At 44.3% G+C, this 15517-nt stretch overlaps 1 protein-coding gene across 4 annotated transcripts in view; it reads right to left on the bottom strand.

Annotated features, from left to right (window-relative positions):
• The window catches only part of ASTN2 (astrotactin 2), a 988433-nt gene that overhangs the window by 289917 nt on the left and 682999 nt on the right, over positions 1–15517 (bottom strand). For all 4 annotated transcript variants that reach the window (XM_050759610.1, XM_050759611.1, XM_050759612.1 and 1 more), the window contains 2 exons: positions 6440–6564; positions 2097–2201 (listed from right to left, as the gene is read on the bottom strand). In XM_050759610.1, the coding sequence (XP_050615567.1) occupies positions 2097–2201; positions 6440–6564 (230 nt within the window). The remainder of the gene's footprint in view (positions 1–2096; positions 2202–6439; positions 6565–15517) is intronic.

The raw sequence follows: 15517 nt of genomic DNA, 5'->3' as shown, positions 1-15517 counted from the left end.
CCAAGTTCATCTCTCATGAGCCACCCACACTAAGTTTTAGCTCCAGCCAAATTAGTTTTATTATTTATCCTGAATGTGACCTGGAATTTCTATCATTCTATCTTTCCTTGCATTCTCACTACCCTCAACACACACACACACACACACACACACACACACACACACATGCCTGAAATGGCCTCCCTATGTCTTCCTTAAGTCACACCTGTGCTTCAAGGCCCCTGGAAGTCACCTCTCCTCCAAGAAGCCTTTCCCATCATCAGGGACAGGAGTGCCTCCTCTCTGCACTTTCAACATGCACCACCTTAAAGTCAGAAGCTCTACCTTATTTGTCTCTGTATCTGCACGTGCATCCTCCCCGCACACCCACCCCAACTGGGTGCACGGCCCAGTGCCTGGGACACAGCAAACACACCAACCACAATTATTACAAGAACAACCAATACTGTGCCACATCAAAGTAAAATGTAAAAGAACAAGCTTCTCTCCAACATTAAAAGTGAGCTCTAATTTGCCAACATTTGATTGACAAAAGGGTTTTCCAGGAGCATCATATTGATTAATTAAAGCAGATGCACCTTTGCACTTCTAATAGGAACATCACAGTCTTATTCACAAGTGCAGTATGGGATGTGGGGGGCAGAAAACAGAATTAGGGCTCAAAGAATGGGTGTCTGATGAGAACAACCCCTCTCCATCAACCTGTTAAGTAATGCAACTGTATAATTAATACAGTAGTGTTAATAATATGATGGTTCCTGTTCAGTAATAAAAAATAATACACAGAGATGCCCTGAGGCTCTTATCCAGGCAGACAAAACTGCAATCAAATCCTTGATTCATTCATTCCCTGCTCTGCCACTTACTAGCTGTGTGACCTTGGGCAAGTTATTTAACCTCCCTAACCCTCAGTATACTTATATGAAGAAAAATGGGATAAATAATGTCTTCCTTGCAGTACTGTTCTGTCATAAGAAATGAAACATTATAAAATGCTTAACAGATGTCAGCAATAATTACTGTTTCTACTTTCCAGAGGGTGAAATCCTCCAATTCCCAGGCTATAAGAGCTCCAGTTTGCTGATGAACAAAGTGATATTGAACAAGAAAAGAGAAGAAAAGAACTCATAGATAATTAGAGGACACTCAGACAATAAATCCATGACAGTGTTATTAGTAAGAGTCAGGGTAGAAAATCCTAGGCCAGGCCTCATTCCAGGTTCTTTCATTCATTCCTTATTTTTCAGTTTTCATTTATTTTAAAAAATTCCTCCATCATACATGAGCACCAACAATCTGCTGATCTTTGTTAGTTTTGGAGATACTGGAATAAATAAGACCCAAGCCCCGCCCACAGTTCTCAGGTCATAGACAAGATTCTAATATAAATCAAGCACTTGTTAATGTCTTGATATAGATATTCAAGCACCGAGAATTCTGTGAGTTGTTTTGAGGGGAATGGAGAATGGGAGAGGCATCACAGAGTAATATGGCATATGTTCCCAAGACAAAGAGGTCCAGACAGAGGGAACAGTATGGGCAAAGTCACAGTGGCATGAGAGAACATGCACCATTTTGGGCACTATAAATTGCTGCCATCTGTTGGAGCTTAAAGTTCATGTGGATACAATGTGGGTGGTACATGTAAAGGGATGGGGGTGTGGGAGTTATATATGATTTTTGTATCGGAGATGGACAGGAAAATAAATTAGCCAGGAGAGAAGGAGAAATTGGTATCTGAGGAGAATTTATAATTCACAAGCTTGAAATACTTCAGAAACATAAATATGACTTAGATGACTGTTTATCCCCACTCTCCTATTCATACTTCCACACCCTACTCAGATACTTTTTCCTCAAGGGAGCCTCTCTAGCTCCCCCAGAATGATTAGCTCCGTCTTCTGTGCCACCGCTTCCCCACTATTGCATTGACTCTACTGTCTGTCAGCCTCCGGTCCACCCACCCTCCCTGGGACTCCTTGATGGAAGAGAGGATGCATCCCATTTCCTCAGCATCCCTAGTGCTCTCACATACCCTGGAACATGCTAGGTCCTTGGGAACAAGTGCTAAATTATTCCAAGTCCGCTGTCCTCACCTGCTGAGAGGGTGATGGTGCTGAGTTTCACACGGTAGAGGTTGCTCCGGACCCGCCACTGCTGCACCATGGGGTAACCCATGGCCTCGTCATACCTGATATCTCCTGGGAGAGGAAATAAGATGGTCACGTGAGCCCAGAATTAAGACGCTTCACACCACAAGGCTCACCCTGCAGCTCTTGGTTCTGGGTAACAGACACCTCTTGGAAGTGCAAGCTTTCATTGGGATTGACAATTTTATGAACCCCACCCTCCAGGCCTCTTCCTGGTCTCTAATCTCAGCTCCACCCCTCATTTTTCTCTCTGCTCTATAGCTTGCAAGTCCCCTTTACCCTACAAGTAAGAGCACCCTCAGATCAGATCTATGTCTTACCTCACCCCATTTACAACTTGCCACCAGGCACTAGATATCTCAGTGCTTCAGTTTCCACATCGACACTGTAGCTATCTCTAATGCTCTTATTTCATAAGCATGTTGTGAGGCTCAAGTAAGGTACTAGAAGTGGGAGCCTTTTGGTAACCTAGAAATGTTGTGCATGTAGACCATGTGTAAGTAAACTACAGCCCATTTGTTATGTATTGTCTATAGCTGCTTTCACACTATGACAGCAGAGTTGAGCAGTTGCAATACAAACCACCTGCAAAGGCTAACACATTTATTAACTTTCCCTTTATGTTTGCTGATCCCTATGTAGACTATCATTTCTTAACATGGCAACATGGATGTTCATAAGTATTATGTAAAATAGAGGTATACAGAAATAAACTCTATTTCAAGTAAGACTGAGAAACACAGGCAAAACAAAGTTTAACTGTATAATTTCTCAGCATCTTGATTAGATTAATATGCATGAAGGTAGTGTGCAAACTTCTTTGACCATAAAAGCCCTTTCGTATGAAAGGTCTCTTGGAATTCATGTTTTATAGAATATATTTCAGGAAACACAGGTATAAACAAGAAATAAAAAAAGAAAAGACACAAGGAAGTGTTAGCAAATGATTAACTTTGGGCAGTGGTATATGAAAAATTCTTGTTTTCTGATTTATATTCACCTCTATTTTCTAAATTTTCTACCATAAGCTTTGCAAACTCTTTTTTATAAGCTGAACAAAAATACATTAAAAAGATGCTAGTCACATCAGCAGTTATTATTACTGTTTTTATGTATCCATGCTTTCCTGTGCCTCTGCAAATGGCAGGCACATTTTCTATCCTTTTCTCTTGTCCCCTGGTGAGTAGGCACTTCAAGAGATATTTGATACCAAGATTAAAATGAGAATCTCATTGTAACAAATGATTTCTTCCTGGACATTACTGCAGTATTAAAGTTGTCCATTACTGTCACCTTTTTTTTTTTTCCTCCTTATCCTCCTTAGCCTTTTCAGGAATAAAATAGTTTTTCAGAGGCTTTCATTTTAAAGTAAAATATTCATGATCCCCAAAGATATGTCCACTGGAGCGAGGTTGTTTGTTATAAATACGTCGTCTTTGTTTATCTGCTCTGCCTCTCCCGTCCTTCCTTTGCAGAGGCTGGGGAGAAAAGGAGATTGTGTGGAGGGAGGAAGGGGAGGACTGTGTTTTTGACTAAGGGCAGAGAAAACGTCTGCACAAGAAGATTCAGACACCAGGGACAAGGCAGTCTCTGCTCCTTCCATTACTGCTCATTCATGTTCAAAGCAGACTTGGTGGGGGCACTGGCAGCCAAGGCCTCTCTCCAACAGAGGGAGGCAGAATGGTGCAGGCTGCTGAGAGGCAGCTCTTTCACTTGGTGGCATGATGTCCAAATGTAAAAACAAAACAAAACAAAACAAAAAACTTCTTCTGATTATCAAGTAATTTATAAAACCATCTTCTCACTCCATCCCTCACTTCCTTCCATCCCTGCTCATTCCTGGATTCAAGCCTGAAAGAAAAGCTTCGCCACTGGAATGGATGTCAACTTTTTGAGGTCAAGGTCATGTTCTATATTCCTCCCCTTCTACAGAGTCCAGAAGAGAGCCTGGCCTATAGTATGCTCTCAATAAATGCCTATCCACTGACTGCCTAACTCTCACTCTGTTCCTAACCATAAACTCATCCCTGGGTTACTCTGTCGCTGACTCCCATCTTGCCCTCCCCATCCCAGCTCCCTACCTGGGGATTACGGTTGGAATGAAGCTATGTGATGGAGGAAGGAATTTTTCCTGGTAGTAATAATAATAATAAATATCTTGAAATGCAACAGTTCCCTTTATTAGGAAATCTCCAAAATCCTTGAGTCAAAACAAAGAATCATAACAATTTGAACCACTAATGGATACCCATAGTGTGCCAAGCATTTTATATACATGATCTTTATTTCTCATTAGAATCCTTAAAAAATAATTATCATACCCTATTTTTTCGGCATTGTGTTTTGTTTTGTTTTCTTTGAGACAGAGTTTCGCTCTTGTTGCCCAGGCTGGAGTGCAGTGGCGAGATCTCGGCTCATTGCAACCTCTGCCTCCCGGGTTCAAGTGATTCTCCTGCCTCAGCCTCCTGAGTAGTTGGGATTACAGGCAGCCGCCACCATGCCCGGCTAATTCTTTGTATTTTGAGTAGAGTTGGGGTTTCATCATGTTGGCCAGGCTGGTCTCAGACTCCTGACCTCAGGTGATCCACCTGTCTTGGACGCCCAAAGTGAGGAGATGACAGGCAGAAGCCACTGTGCCCGGACCATACCCTATATTTTAGAGGAATAAACTGAGGCTCAGAGAGGGAAACTGTCCAGGGACATACCAGGATCAATGACAGGTTCAGGGGCCTTTCCATTAAAGCACAGCACCTCCTCACAGACCATGGACATGTCTGCTTTAGGAGGTAGTAAACTCCCCATCACTGGGGGTATCCAAAGAGGGATAACCACTCAGGAAAGATATTATAGACTTGACTCCTCATCAGGAAGGAAGATTAGACTAGATGCCCATGTTAGCTCTGAAATTTTATGATCTTATAAAAAATGAAAATTAAGGAAGGCAGTGAAATTGTTTGTAACATTTTACAAGGTGTCTTTTATATCCATGATTTCATTTGATCTACGTCTGGGTCCCTCTTTGAAATAGCACAGGTCAGGGGTTATGTAACATAGTGGATATGCCATCAGCTTTGGAGTTGAGACCAACTATGTTTAAATCCTGACATGACTATAGACTAGCCACGTGGCCTTGGCTAGCCAATTTAAAGGGGACAATAATGGCCTTGCAGGGTTACATGGTTTAACACATAAAAAGTGCCTGGACCCCAGGACCTCTTAAGCGATGTGGGTTCTCTCCTCCATCTATGCTCTTTCACAGGAAAGGCTCACAGAGGTTAGATGACTCTTTTGAGGTTTCCCAGGCTTGCAAGTGATGGGGAGGGCAGGCAGAGATTTAAACCTAGGTCTGTGACATTGTGGGGTCTTCCCTGGGGGACAATTCCCCTCTCAGTGAGAGAGCTCTAATATCCTTCCCCATAACGATTTCCCCGTGACTATTCTCCCTGGGCTGTGGATAAGGCATGCAACCACAGTATCACAAAGGCAGAGTCAGGACCCTCACATCTTAGGAAATTTCTTAAGAAAAGGGTAGGAGAGGAACTCAGAGCACAAAAAGAGGAAAGAGCACCCTGGGGTTGGACAGAAAATATGGAGTTTCAGGAAAGCCTGCAAAAGGCAACTTCCCAGTGGGGAGAGAAAGTGGTTGCAGGGGTGGGGGAGTTGCAAAGTGGAGTCAAAAGGGCAAAAGACTTGGTGCTATAGCACCCAGGGTTTAGTCCTGGCAGATATGCTGTGTGACTTTGGACTGGTCCCTTCTACCTCTCTAAGTATAGATTCCTAATCTATCAAATGGTAAAAATAATACCCACCCAACAGATGGCACAGTGCCCACACACAAAAACGAGCTGTGTAACTCAAGTGCTTTCAAGCAGGAGAGGCTCCTGGTTGGAGAGTTCACTTTTTTGCTTTAGAATGACTTAAAATGAACCAAGAAAAATAAAATACTAAACGTGGAAAAATACCAGAAAATTGTCAATGAGAATGAAAAGTGTTTTGAGACTCATTCACAGAGGCAAAACTCTCACTGAGAAAAATTGTTCCTGTTCTCAGAGAGGAACCTCCTCTCAAAGATGACTGCAGTCCCAAGTCTGGGGTCTCGGGGAAGTCCCTGGTTCTGCACAGCCAATAGCAGGAGCCCAAGAGGGGCAAGTTCCTTCCCATCCCATTCCTCATGAAGGAGGAGGCTTGATGGAGCCCATCTTGGATCTGCTGAAGACTGATATGCACTAGGTGTGGAGACTAGGTGTGTGGTCAGGAAACCTGGGAAGGGTCTGGCACATGTGTCTTACCAGTGAGCAGTTGGAGGTCCGGGAGGGGCTCGGAGAGGACCCCCCGGCACTGCTCCTCCACCGGCAGCGGGATCACCAACAGCCCGTCGGCCAGCTGGGGAAAGTCCTTGATGAAGTTGTTCTCCCTGTGGAGAGGAGCAGAGAGACTGCCAAATCGAGGAAGTGGAGGCTGCTGGGGGCTGCAGGGCAAGGAGGCAGGATGCTGTAGTCAGAATAAAGACTCATGGTGGGTGGCTTTGCTGTGATGCCTCTGGTTTCCTGAATCCTAGCTCTGAGAACATGGTGCTAACTACAGGTTCCTGAATCAGGCAGGCTGGGGTTCAAATTCTAGCCCCACTGCTTACTTGGCTGTATGACCTCAAGCATGCTACTATTCCTCTCAGAACCTCAGTTTCCTTGTCCATAAAGTGAGATTCAGATCTAAGGGCTGTTGTAAGCACTTAATGAGAAAAACCTACCAATTATTTAAGATACTCTCTGATGCTCTATACACTGTATATGTGGCTGCTAAATGTCCCCTGGCATAAGCAGTGGCAATCTTGAACTAGGATGTGAGAACTGAGAATAGTGTGTAGTGTTTGAAGAACAAGGGGGCAAGATTAGGCTGAAAAACAAAAAAGAACAAACAAACCTTGGAAAAATGGATGTTTGATAAAATGGAAGGGCCCTAAGATTTTTTTTTTTTTTTTTGGCTCTAACTTTTCCTTTTACAGATGGGGAAACTGAGGTCTGGAGAAAGGGAATGACTTGCTGAATCACAACCTAATAGGTTAGACTCAAACCCATGTCTTCTGACTCCAGGTTAGTGCTCTTTCCCTTGCTCTAACTTCTTTAGGTGCCTCTATCCCTTTCCTGCAGGTCAGCCCCAGGGAACAGAAGACAGACCTCTGAATGACCCCAGAGAACTGAACCATGAACAAAGTTCTGAGAGGATGGTAATAACAGTGCAGCAGAGGGGGGCAGATTTCATTCTTCCAGACAATAGACCTGCCTAAAAATTAACAGCCTGCCAAGACAGGTGGTGAGCTTCCTGTTACTGAGGGTGTGCAAGCAGAAAACTTGACAGCCAGTTTGCATGGATGGTATCGAGGGCTTTTCCATATTAAATATGACTTCTGAGGTCCCTTTATATTCAGAAATCCCCAGCATTAAAGACGCGAATTATAGTCTGGAGAGGAGGAGGAGAGAAGAGAAGGGGGAGGAGAAGAACAAAAGGAGGATGTTTATTACTTCATTTTGACGCATGGAATGGTCAACCTTGAAATGAAAATCAGAAGCACGAAAACAAAAATACGTGATGGCAAAGCAATGCCTTTGAAGCCTATATCTCAGGCAGATCAAAAGCACCTGTGAAAGTGTTGAGTGGCTTGGGTCACCTTCCTGTCTGCTCAACATCTCTGCACCCCACTCCAGGCACCTTTGAAGCTCATCATCAATTCATCCATTTAATGAACACTTTCTTCATTTCTGAGTCCAGAGGATGTGACTTTATCACCATCTTCAATACCACCAGCATCACCATCATTATCATCATTGTCTTTGTCATCTGTATTATTCATTGAATCTTTATAGTTTGCTAGAATCTAGCTAAATACTTTATATACATTTTATCACTTAATCTTCACAGCACTCCCAAAAGATAGATATCATTATCTTTAAGTTGAAGACAAGTAACATGAGATTTGGTGTTAACATATGGTGGAGCTGGTCTGGCTGTGCCTAAGACTTTCTGCCCAGGATGCATGTGCATGATGGTGAGTTTTAAGGCCCACACTCGCCATTTAAACATGCTATTGTGTGTGGGTGTGCCATGGCTGTCTGTGGAGTCATCCTTGTTTATGTCTGTGTGTGCAGGTGATAATGGGTTCTACCCAGATGGTTGCTTTTTGTCTGCAAATCTGGGAGTGTGGAATAGCAATGTGAATTTAAAAAGACAGGCTTCTGGTCAATGGAAGTACCTCCACATAACATGTAACACTAGCCGGGACTAAATGTCCTCATTCCTCCCTTGTGATGTGGTGGTCTCTGGTGATAGATTTTTCCCTGAAAGATGTAGCAGGATGAAGGGGTAGTCCATGCCCTAGGCAGTCAACTGGCATGCACTGAGCACATAGTTGGGTGGAATCCTGTGCTGGGGAGGTGCTAAGAACACAGAGACAGATTGATGTGTCCCCTTGTCCTCTAGATCTTCTCAGCCTAGTGGGGAAAACACGAAAATGGCCATGCAGAACAATCGGTGGGGGTTGCTATCAGGAATTCTGCATGTGCCAGGTGCTGCTGCACAAGGTCTCTTCCCTGCAAGATCCCCAGCACTTGTTTTCACTCTGGGCAGGAGAGGCCAGAGTGAAGGTAAGGAGGTAGCTCAGCCTTGGAAGCTGAGAGGAGCCTATGAGGACTGGGCTCCAATTCTGCCCACACTGCATCCTAGCTGTGTAACCTGGAGCAAACCAACCAAATCTCAATGATCTGTTCTGTAACATGGGGATCATAACAGCTACTCAGCTGGCCTTAGTGGAGTGGCAACAATGACAATAGCCTTTTATTGAGCACCTACTATGCACCAGGCACAGTTGCCAATACTTACTCTTCACCCAACTCTATGAAGTAGGTGTCATTTACATTCCCCATTTAGACATTGAAAAGCTGAAGCACAAAGAAGTTATGTAACTACCTAAGGCCACAAGGCTGGGAAGTGGGAGATCCCAGGTGGTTTGGCCCCAGATCAAAATTTAGTAATACATTGCTTTCAACCATGAGTTAAGTTTTAAAGTTGATTCAATCTGGCATTTAAATTTTCCAGAATTCTATCAGGTTTAAAAGCAAACCCAATGCTTAAGTCGAGTATATTTTGTACTTTATTATGTAGTAAACATGACTAGATTGTGGTTTTATTTCTCAGCTTGCCTTTCCCTAAGCGTTCACTCAGATAGTTGAATATAGAAGGGTTAATATTTACTGTATGCCTGGCATAGAGTCTTTGTTTCTCTAACAGGTCATGGTAGATGTCTTCAAAAGACATTCTAGCACTCCTCATCACTGCTTGGGTACCAGGTGTGGAAGGACCTGCCTGTGACAGACACAGGCTGTCAAAGCTGGAAGGGCCATAGTGCCTGGGCGTGTGCTGAGCCCAGACAGGCTGCAGCCAAGACGAGGACCTTGCTGCTCCTACAAGAGAGGAGAGAGCTATTCACCACATGCCCCAGGCTCTGTTCTCTATGTGAACTCTTCAAGCCTCACCACCAATGCCACAAGATAGGCATATATTCCCCGTTTAACCGACAAGGAAATGGATTTTCTATGGACTTACACACTGGGTGCATTTGGGAAATGAGATCTGAAGCCAAATCTATCATTTTTCACTTTACCACCCAAGGGTCTCCATTTCAAATCTCTAGAAATGTTCTTACAATTGCAGAGGAGGGAAGGTAATGCCACCTTCTCTATCCCCATGTCCCTCTCCTCCAATCCTTCTGCCTTCCTGTCAAGTCCATCTTAGCTCTGCAAGGAAATCTGACCCCAATGGGACAACGCAAGGAAGTAGAGTGGGCAAACTCAGGAGGCAGGGGCCTGGCTCAGGACACCCCTTCCCGGAGGAAGGTTTTCCTTCCTGAGCTTCCAGAAAGTACAGGGGGACTTGGAGAAATGCAGAAAGAGAGAGAAAATGGAGGGGTGAGAATTAGCCAGCCAATATGGAAGGCTGGGAAGGAGGGGGGCAGGTAGGCGAAGATGAAGCCCGAATGAAAAACACAGCAACGGCATGGTCTCTCGGGTACTGGGGTCCCTCTGCAACTGCCTGGGCGATGGCCACAAGTCCTGCAAGGCCTCTGCCAGCAGAGGGCGCCCGGGGCCTTTGCATCGATCAGCTGTTTTGGGAGGCAAAACACGGATGAGAAGAGTAGCTGCTGGGAAAGTTCCGCTGGGCTGAGAACCTCAGATGGAAGCCCAGACAGCAGCTGCAGAATCCACCCACCTGGGAGAGGCGACCAGGGAGCTGGCAGGGTGCTGGCTTAAACTTGGATGCTCAGGAATAATTCAGATTCTCAGCGCTCGTGTGTGTGTGTGTGTGTGTGTGTGTGTGTGTGTGTGTGTGTGTAGTAAAAACTACCACACAACTAATTCGTATAATAGGAAGACAGAAACAATGGACCATATTTATTTATTGATCATATCTGTTGCTCATCAGTTATGCTGTAGTTCATGTGCCAACGTGTGTGTGTGTGTGTATGTGTAGTAAAAGCTGCTAGGTAACTAACCCTAGCAATATGATAATATTTACTGAGATTTACTGATTGCATTTGTTGACCATCTTCTATATTCAAGGCAGTGTGTCAAGATATAGTAGCGTACAGGAATGGAAAACCAAATGTTTTATGTTCTCACTTATAACTGGGAACTAAGCTATAAGGATACAAAGGCATAAGAGTGATGTAATGAGCTTTGAGGACTTGGCAGGGGAAGGTCGGAAAAGGGGTAATAAAAGACTACATATTGGGGCCAGGCGCAGTGGCTCATGCCTATAATCCTAGCACTTTGGGAGGCCGAGGCGGAAAGATCACCTGAGGTCAGGAGTTCAAGACTAACTTGGCCAACATGGTGAAACCCCGTCTCTACTAAAAATACACAAATTAGCTGGGCATGGTGGCACACACCTGTAATCCCAGCTACTCGGGAGGCTGAGGCATGAGAATCGTTTGAACCCGGGAGGCGGAAGTTGCAGTGAGCTGAGATTGTGCCAAGACTCTCTCCGGGGGGGAAAAAAAAAAAGACTACATATTGGATACAGTGTATACTGTTCAGATGATGGGTGCCCTAAAATCTCAGAAATCACCACTAAAGAACTTATCTATCTAGTCAAAAACCACTTGTACCCCCAAAACGATTGAAATTAAAACAGATACAGGAGTGTGTATGCCATTTTAACCTCATAAGAACTCTGTGAGACAAGTACTATCATTATTTCCATTTTATAGATGAAAAAACATGTTCAGAGAGGTTAAGGAACTTGTCCAACTGAGGTCCACGGTTAGAAAGCAGCAGTGGCCAAGACCAAATTCTAACACCCCTAGCTTCCTGCTGAGAGCCCAGCACACAGTACGTACATGCTCAGTGAATTGATCCCAAGCCTGTGCTCCTGATCCCTGGGATAGCTTGACTCGTTTAGAGATGAGACCGGGTAGTTCTGTTATTCACCACCACAGTGAAGTGTGCTTTCAACAAGGCATTTTTGAGAGATGCTTGATTAAACAAACAGTGGCTCTGCTGCTGCTCGAAACACAACATTCACTTATTCACACACACACACACACACAAACACACAGACAAGCATCTCCCAAATGTATCTATAAAAACAGTTCAATCTCAGCTGACCTTCTAAGGAAACAATTCATCAATTCTAAAATAGTAGATCTTGGGCCCCAGGGACTCTGACAGTGAGAGGTCTCCTTCATTTCACACTCATTGGGGCGCTACCCTTTTTCAGGAACTGTTTTGGGTGCTAGGGATACAGCAGTGGAAAATCAGAGGAGATGCCTCCATTCATGAAGACCAGGACAGAATCAATGTCGCATTGAGGTCTACAAGATCCCTCATAATCTAGACCCTGCCTACTTACTCCTGCTGCCTTACTGTTTGAGCCACAGCCCCCTGGGCCACTGTTTTCCTCCTGCTCTGACTGTCCTTAAGTTCCTTTTCTGGGGCATGCTCCCATCCCACACAAGGACCCACTTAGAATTTGCCCTCTCTCTGGAATTTGCTCTCCCTCTGCACCTGGACAACTCCTACTCATCATTCAGACCATCCACTATTCCTCTGCCTTTTAAGAACTCTCCCTGGAATCAGTTCTTTTGTTACACATCCTTATCGTATCTTGCTGTTTTCCTCTATGAAGGGCTTTATCATTTCTAATGATATTTGTGCTCATGGGAGATGTTGTTGGACACCTGTCTTTCCCACTAGACAGTGAGTTCCATGCAGCCCCAAACTATGCCTGTCCAAGGTAGTGCTGCCTCCTCAGGGCCCAGCAGTGCAAACTGAGTACCTGAGTAAAACTGAGAAAAAATAGGTGCACCACGAACATTTGTTGACGCAGTGAAGGAAGAAAATCCAGAGACAGTGGTAATATGTGCATGACCTACATCTATTGATGAAGCCCTTTCTGATGTTTTGCCATAGAGTCCCAGAATGCTTCAGGACCCAAAGCGTATTGAGGATTTGAGTCTAATATTCCATAAGAAGCTTCAAAACCCTACTTTCTTCCCCTAAATTCCAAGTACATACATACTCTGGCTCCCATGGACCTTGGACAGAGGGGCCAGGGGCCACTGAGTCAGTGGGGACTGGATGGGAACAGATGATCTCCCTAAGAAAAGGGTTGGTTGGGCCTCCCATTCTTGGTGTGCATATGTACATTCAGGTAGAGGTAGAGGTGTGGGCACATTCTAAAATGAACAATGCCAGTGGGCAGCAAAGGGCCCCATTGAAAAACCATCATTTCCATAATACCATTCCAGTTTTCCCCAGCTGAAATACATCTTTTCTATCACTTTACTTTCATGCATCTTGTTTGTAAATAGATTCCAGATGTGGCCTTTGGATCTAGTGATAGAAAGTATGGGCTTAGAACTCATACAGACATGGATACAAATTCTAGCTGTGTGACCTTCAGGAGTATCACTTCAAATTTTATGATCCTTAGTGATTTCATCTGTAAAATGGCGATAATGAGTTCAGCTTCAATGTGTGAAGAGGAGGAATTATGTAAAGTTATTTTATTTTATTTATTTATTTTTTTGAGACAGAGTCTTGCTCTGTCGCCCAGGCTGGAGAATAGTGGTGTGATCTCGGCTCACTGCAAGCTCCGCCTCCTGGGTACACGCCATTCTCCTGCCTCAGCCTCCTGAGTAGCTGGGACTACAGGTGCCCGCCACCACGCCCAGCTAATTTTTTGTATTTTTTTTTTTTAGTAGAGATGGGGTTCACCATGTTAGCCAGGATGGTCCTGATCTCCTGACCTCATAATCTGCCCACGTCAGCCTCCCAAAGTGCTGGGATTACAGGCATGACCCACCATGCCCGGCCGTAAAATTATTTTTAATGCTAGCTTATTTTCCTGGTTTTCATACTAGATTCTGAATCTCTCCAAGGTTCTCAGAGGGTCCAGCACAGTGCCTGTCTCACTGTATATGCCCCTGAGCATTTGTTGAACCATGTGTAATAGAAGGGGAAGGTCTCTTTACCCTCCCAGGCTACCTGCATATGACCTCTAAATGACAGAAATCCTACAAAACATTTCCACTGAGGATGCACCATGTCTAGCTTCATTCTGATCAGCCATGCTGACAGCAAAGACAAACAAGGGAAGTTGGACTCCTCTGCCACTCTGTTCCACCCTTCCTCAGGTCTTTGCTGCCTGCCACCCTCTTTTAAGAATATGTGTGTTTTGGGTACATTAATACACAGCAACCAGCATGCAAAAGCCATCACCCCTTGGTTCTAGGGGAAATTAGCATTTAAATTGAGGTATTTCAGGAAGGTAAATCACCTTAGAGCCAGCCAGCACTGTCTGCAGTCTTTTCTTCCTTGAGGGAAAGCTAGGAGCCTTGGCTTGGGAGCTACTGAGTTTGCAGGGAGGGGCCCGCTCTCCTTGTCTGGTTCTCTGGCTCTTCCTACACTGGCCAGAAGCCTCAAAAAAGGTTGCCTTAAAATCCCAAAGCTGATGAGGACATATTCCCTGGTGTACACTGTGCCCCATCCCTCTTCTCTGACTGAACTGAGCCTTTATGCCATATGACAAGGATAACTTTGGCTGAGATTTGGTGTCCTCTGAGAACAAGCAGTTGGGAGACCTGTGTTCTCATCTTGGCTCTGTCACTGGCTGGCTGTATGATGTGCAGAAGCCACTGCCCTTCTCTGGAACTGAGAGGAACAGGCTGGTACAAAACGTTTGTCTGAACCTCAGCCTGAGAGGTGCTGGGCTAGATTTTGTAGCTGTTCTGCAGGTGCTGGAGACACCTATAGGGTCTGGTGCTGATAAACTGACGCTAACACTGGTTGGTTGGTACCAGCCCACCCTGAAGCTCTGCCCTTCTTAAGCAGCGGTTAGAAACTATTTTCATATGCTCTACTTCTTAATTATGCGTCATAGTTTAAGTTATCTGGTCAAGCACTCAAGATTTAGTGATTCTTTCATTTAGCCATTTATTCATTCATTCACTCAACAAATATTTACTGTTATTTGTCAGGCATTAGGAATACAAAAATAAAAACGACATTCTCTGTCCTCCAGTTACTCACAGCCTGATAGGAGACACACATGTTTACAAATGCCTCCTATGTATGTGTGCACATGTGTGCAAGGTAAATCATTGTTTTGAAAATGTTAAAATGTTTTTCATTCTCCAGAAATCCTATTTGAGCTTTGCCTCTCAAAGCTGACTTTGCAGTGTTTCAAGCTGGACAAGAGTTTCAAAAGCCAGCCTGTGCTGAGAGTGAAGTTTCCTTCTCTATCAAAAGCCAGTCCTGCTGACTCAGATCATTATATTTTATTTTAATATACAGAGTGGGCAGGTGATGGCCTCACAATTGTTCCCACCAGATAAGAAAAGGAAGTACTACGTTCTTCTTTCTACCACTGGTGCTGCAAGGAATTGTTGGAGAGGAAAGTCAAGTGGCCGAGAGTTCAGATGGGAGTGCCTCAATGACCCTCCTCCTGGCCTTTTGGAAGTCAAACCACCCCTCATTCATCCCAAGTACAAGAGTAGTGTCAATAAACACTTAAGATATTTAAGAATCTTGAGACAGGTGAGCAGGGGTGATTGGGTTTGCTTCCCTAGACCCAGGATATAGTCTGGGAAGTTTGCAAGCCCCTTGTTCAACAAGCCAGCAGGAACTCCTGGGAGAGAGTAGCAGTAAGTCAAGAAGAGACTTGAATTTGGCGCCACTCCCACCAAGTTCTGCATGCACAGGGTAAAGGGGATAAAAAAGTCAAGACTTCCTGGCCCTATAAATATGTACAATTATTATATGTCAATTAAAAATATAAAATTAAAAATAAAAAGACCTCTTGGCATAAATCCTTCA

This window comes from Macaca thibetana, chromosome 15 (genome assembly GCF_024542745.1).
Source record: "Macaca thibetana thibetana isolate TM-01 chromosome 15, ASM2454274v1, whole genome shotgun sequence".
NCBI lineage: Eukaryota > Metazoa > Chordata > Mammalia > Primates > Cercopithecidae > Macaca > Macaca thibetana.
The sequence above is the reverse complement of the archived record's forward strand: the minus strand, read 5'-3'. Positions and strand labels throughout refer to the sequence as shown.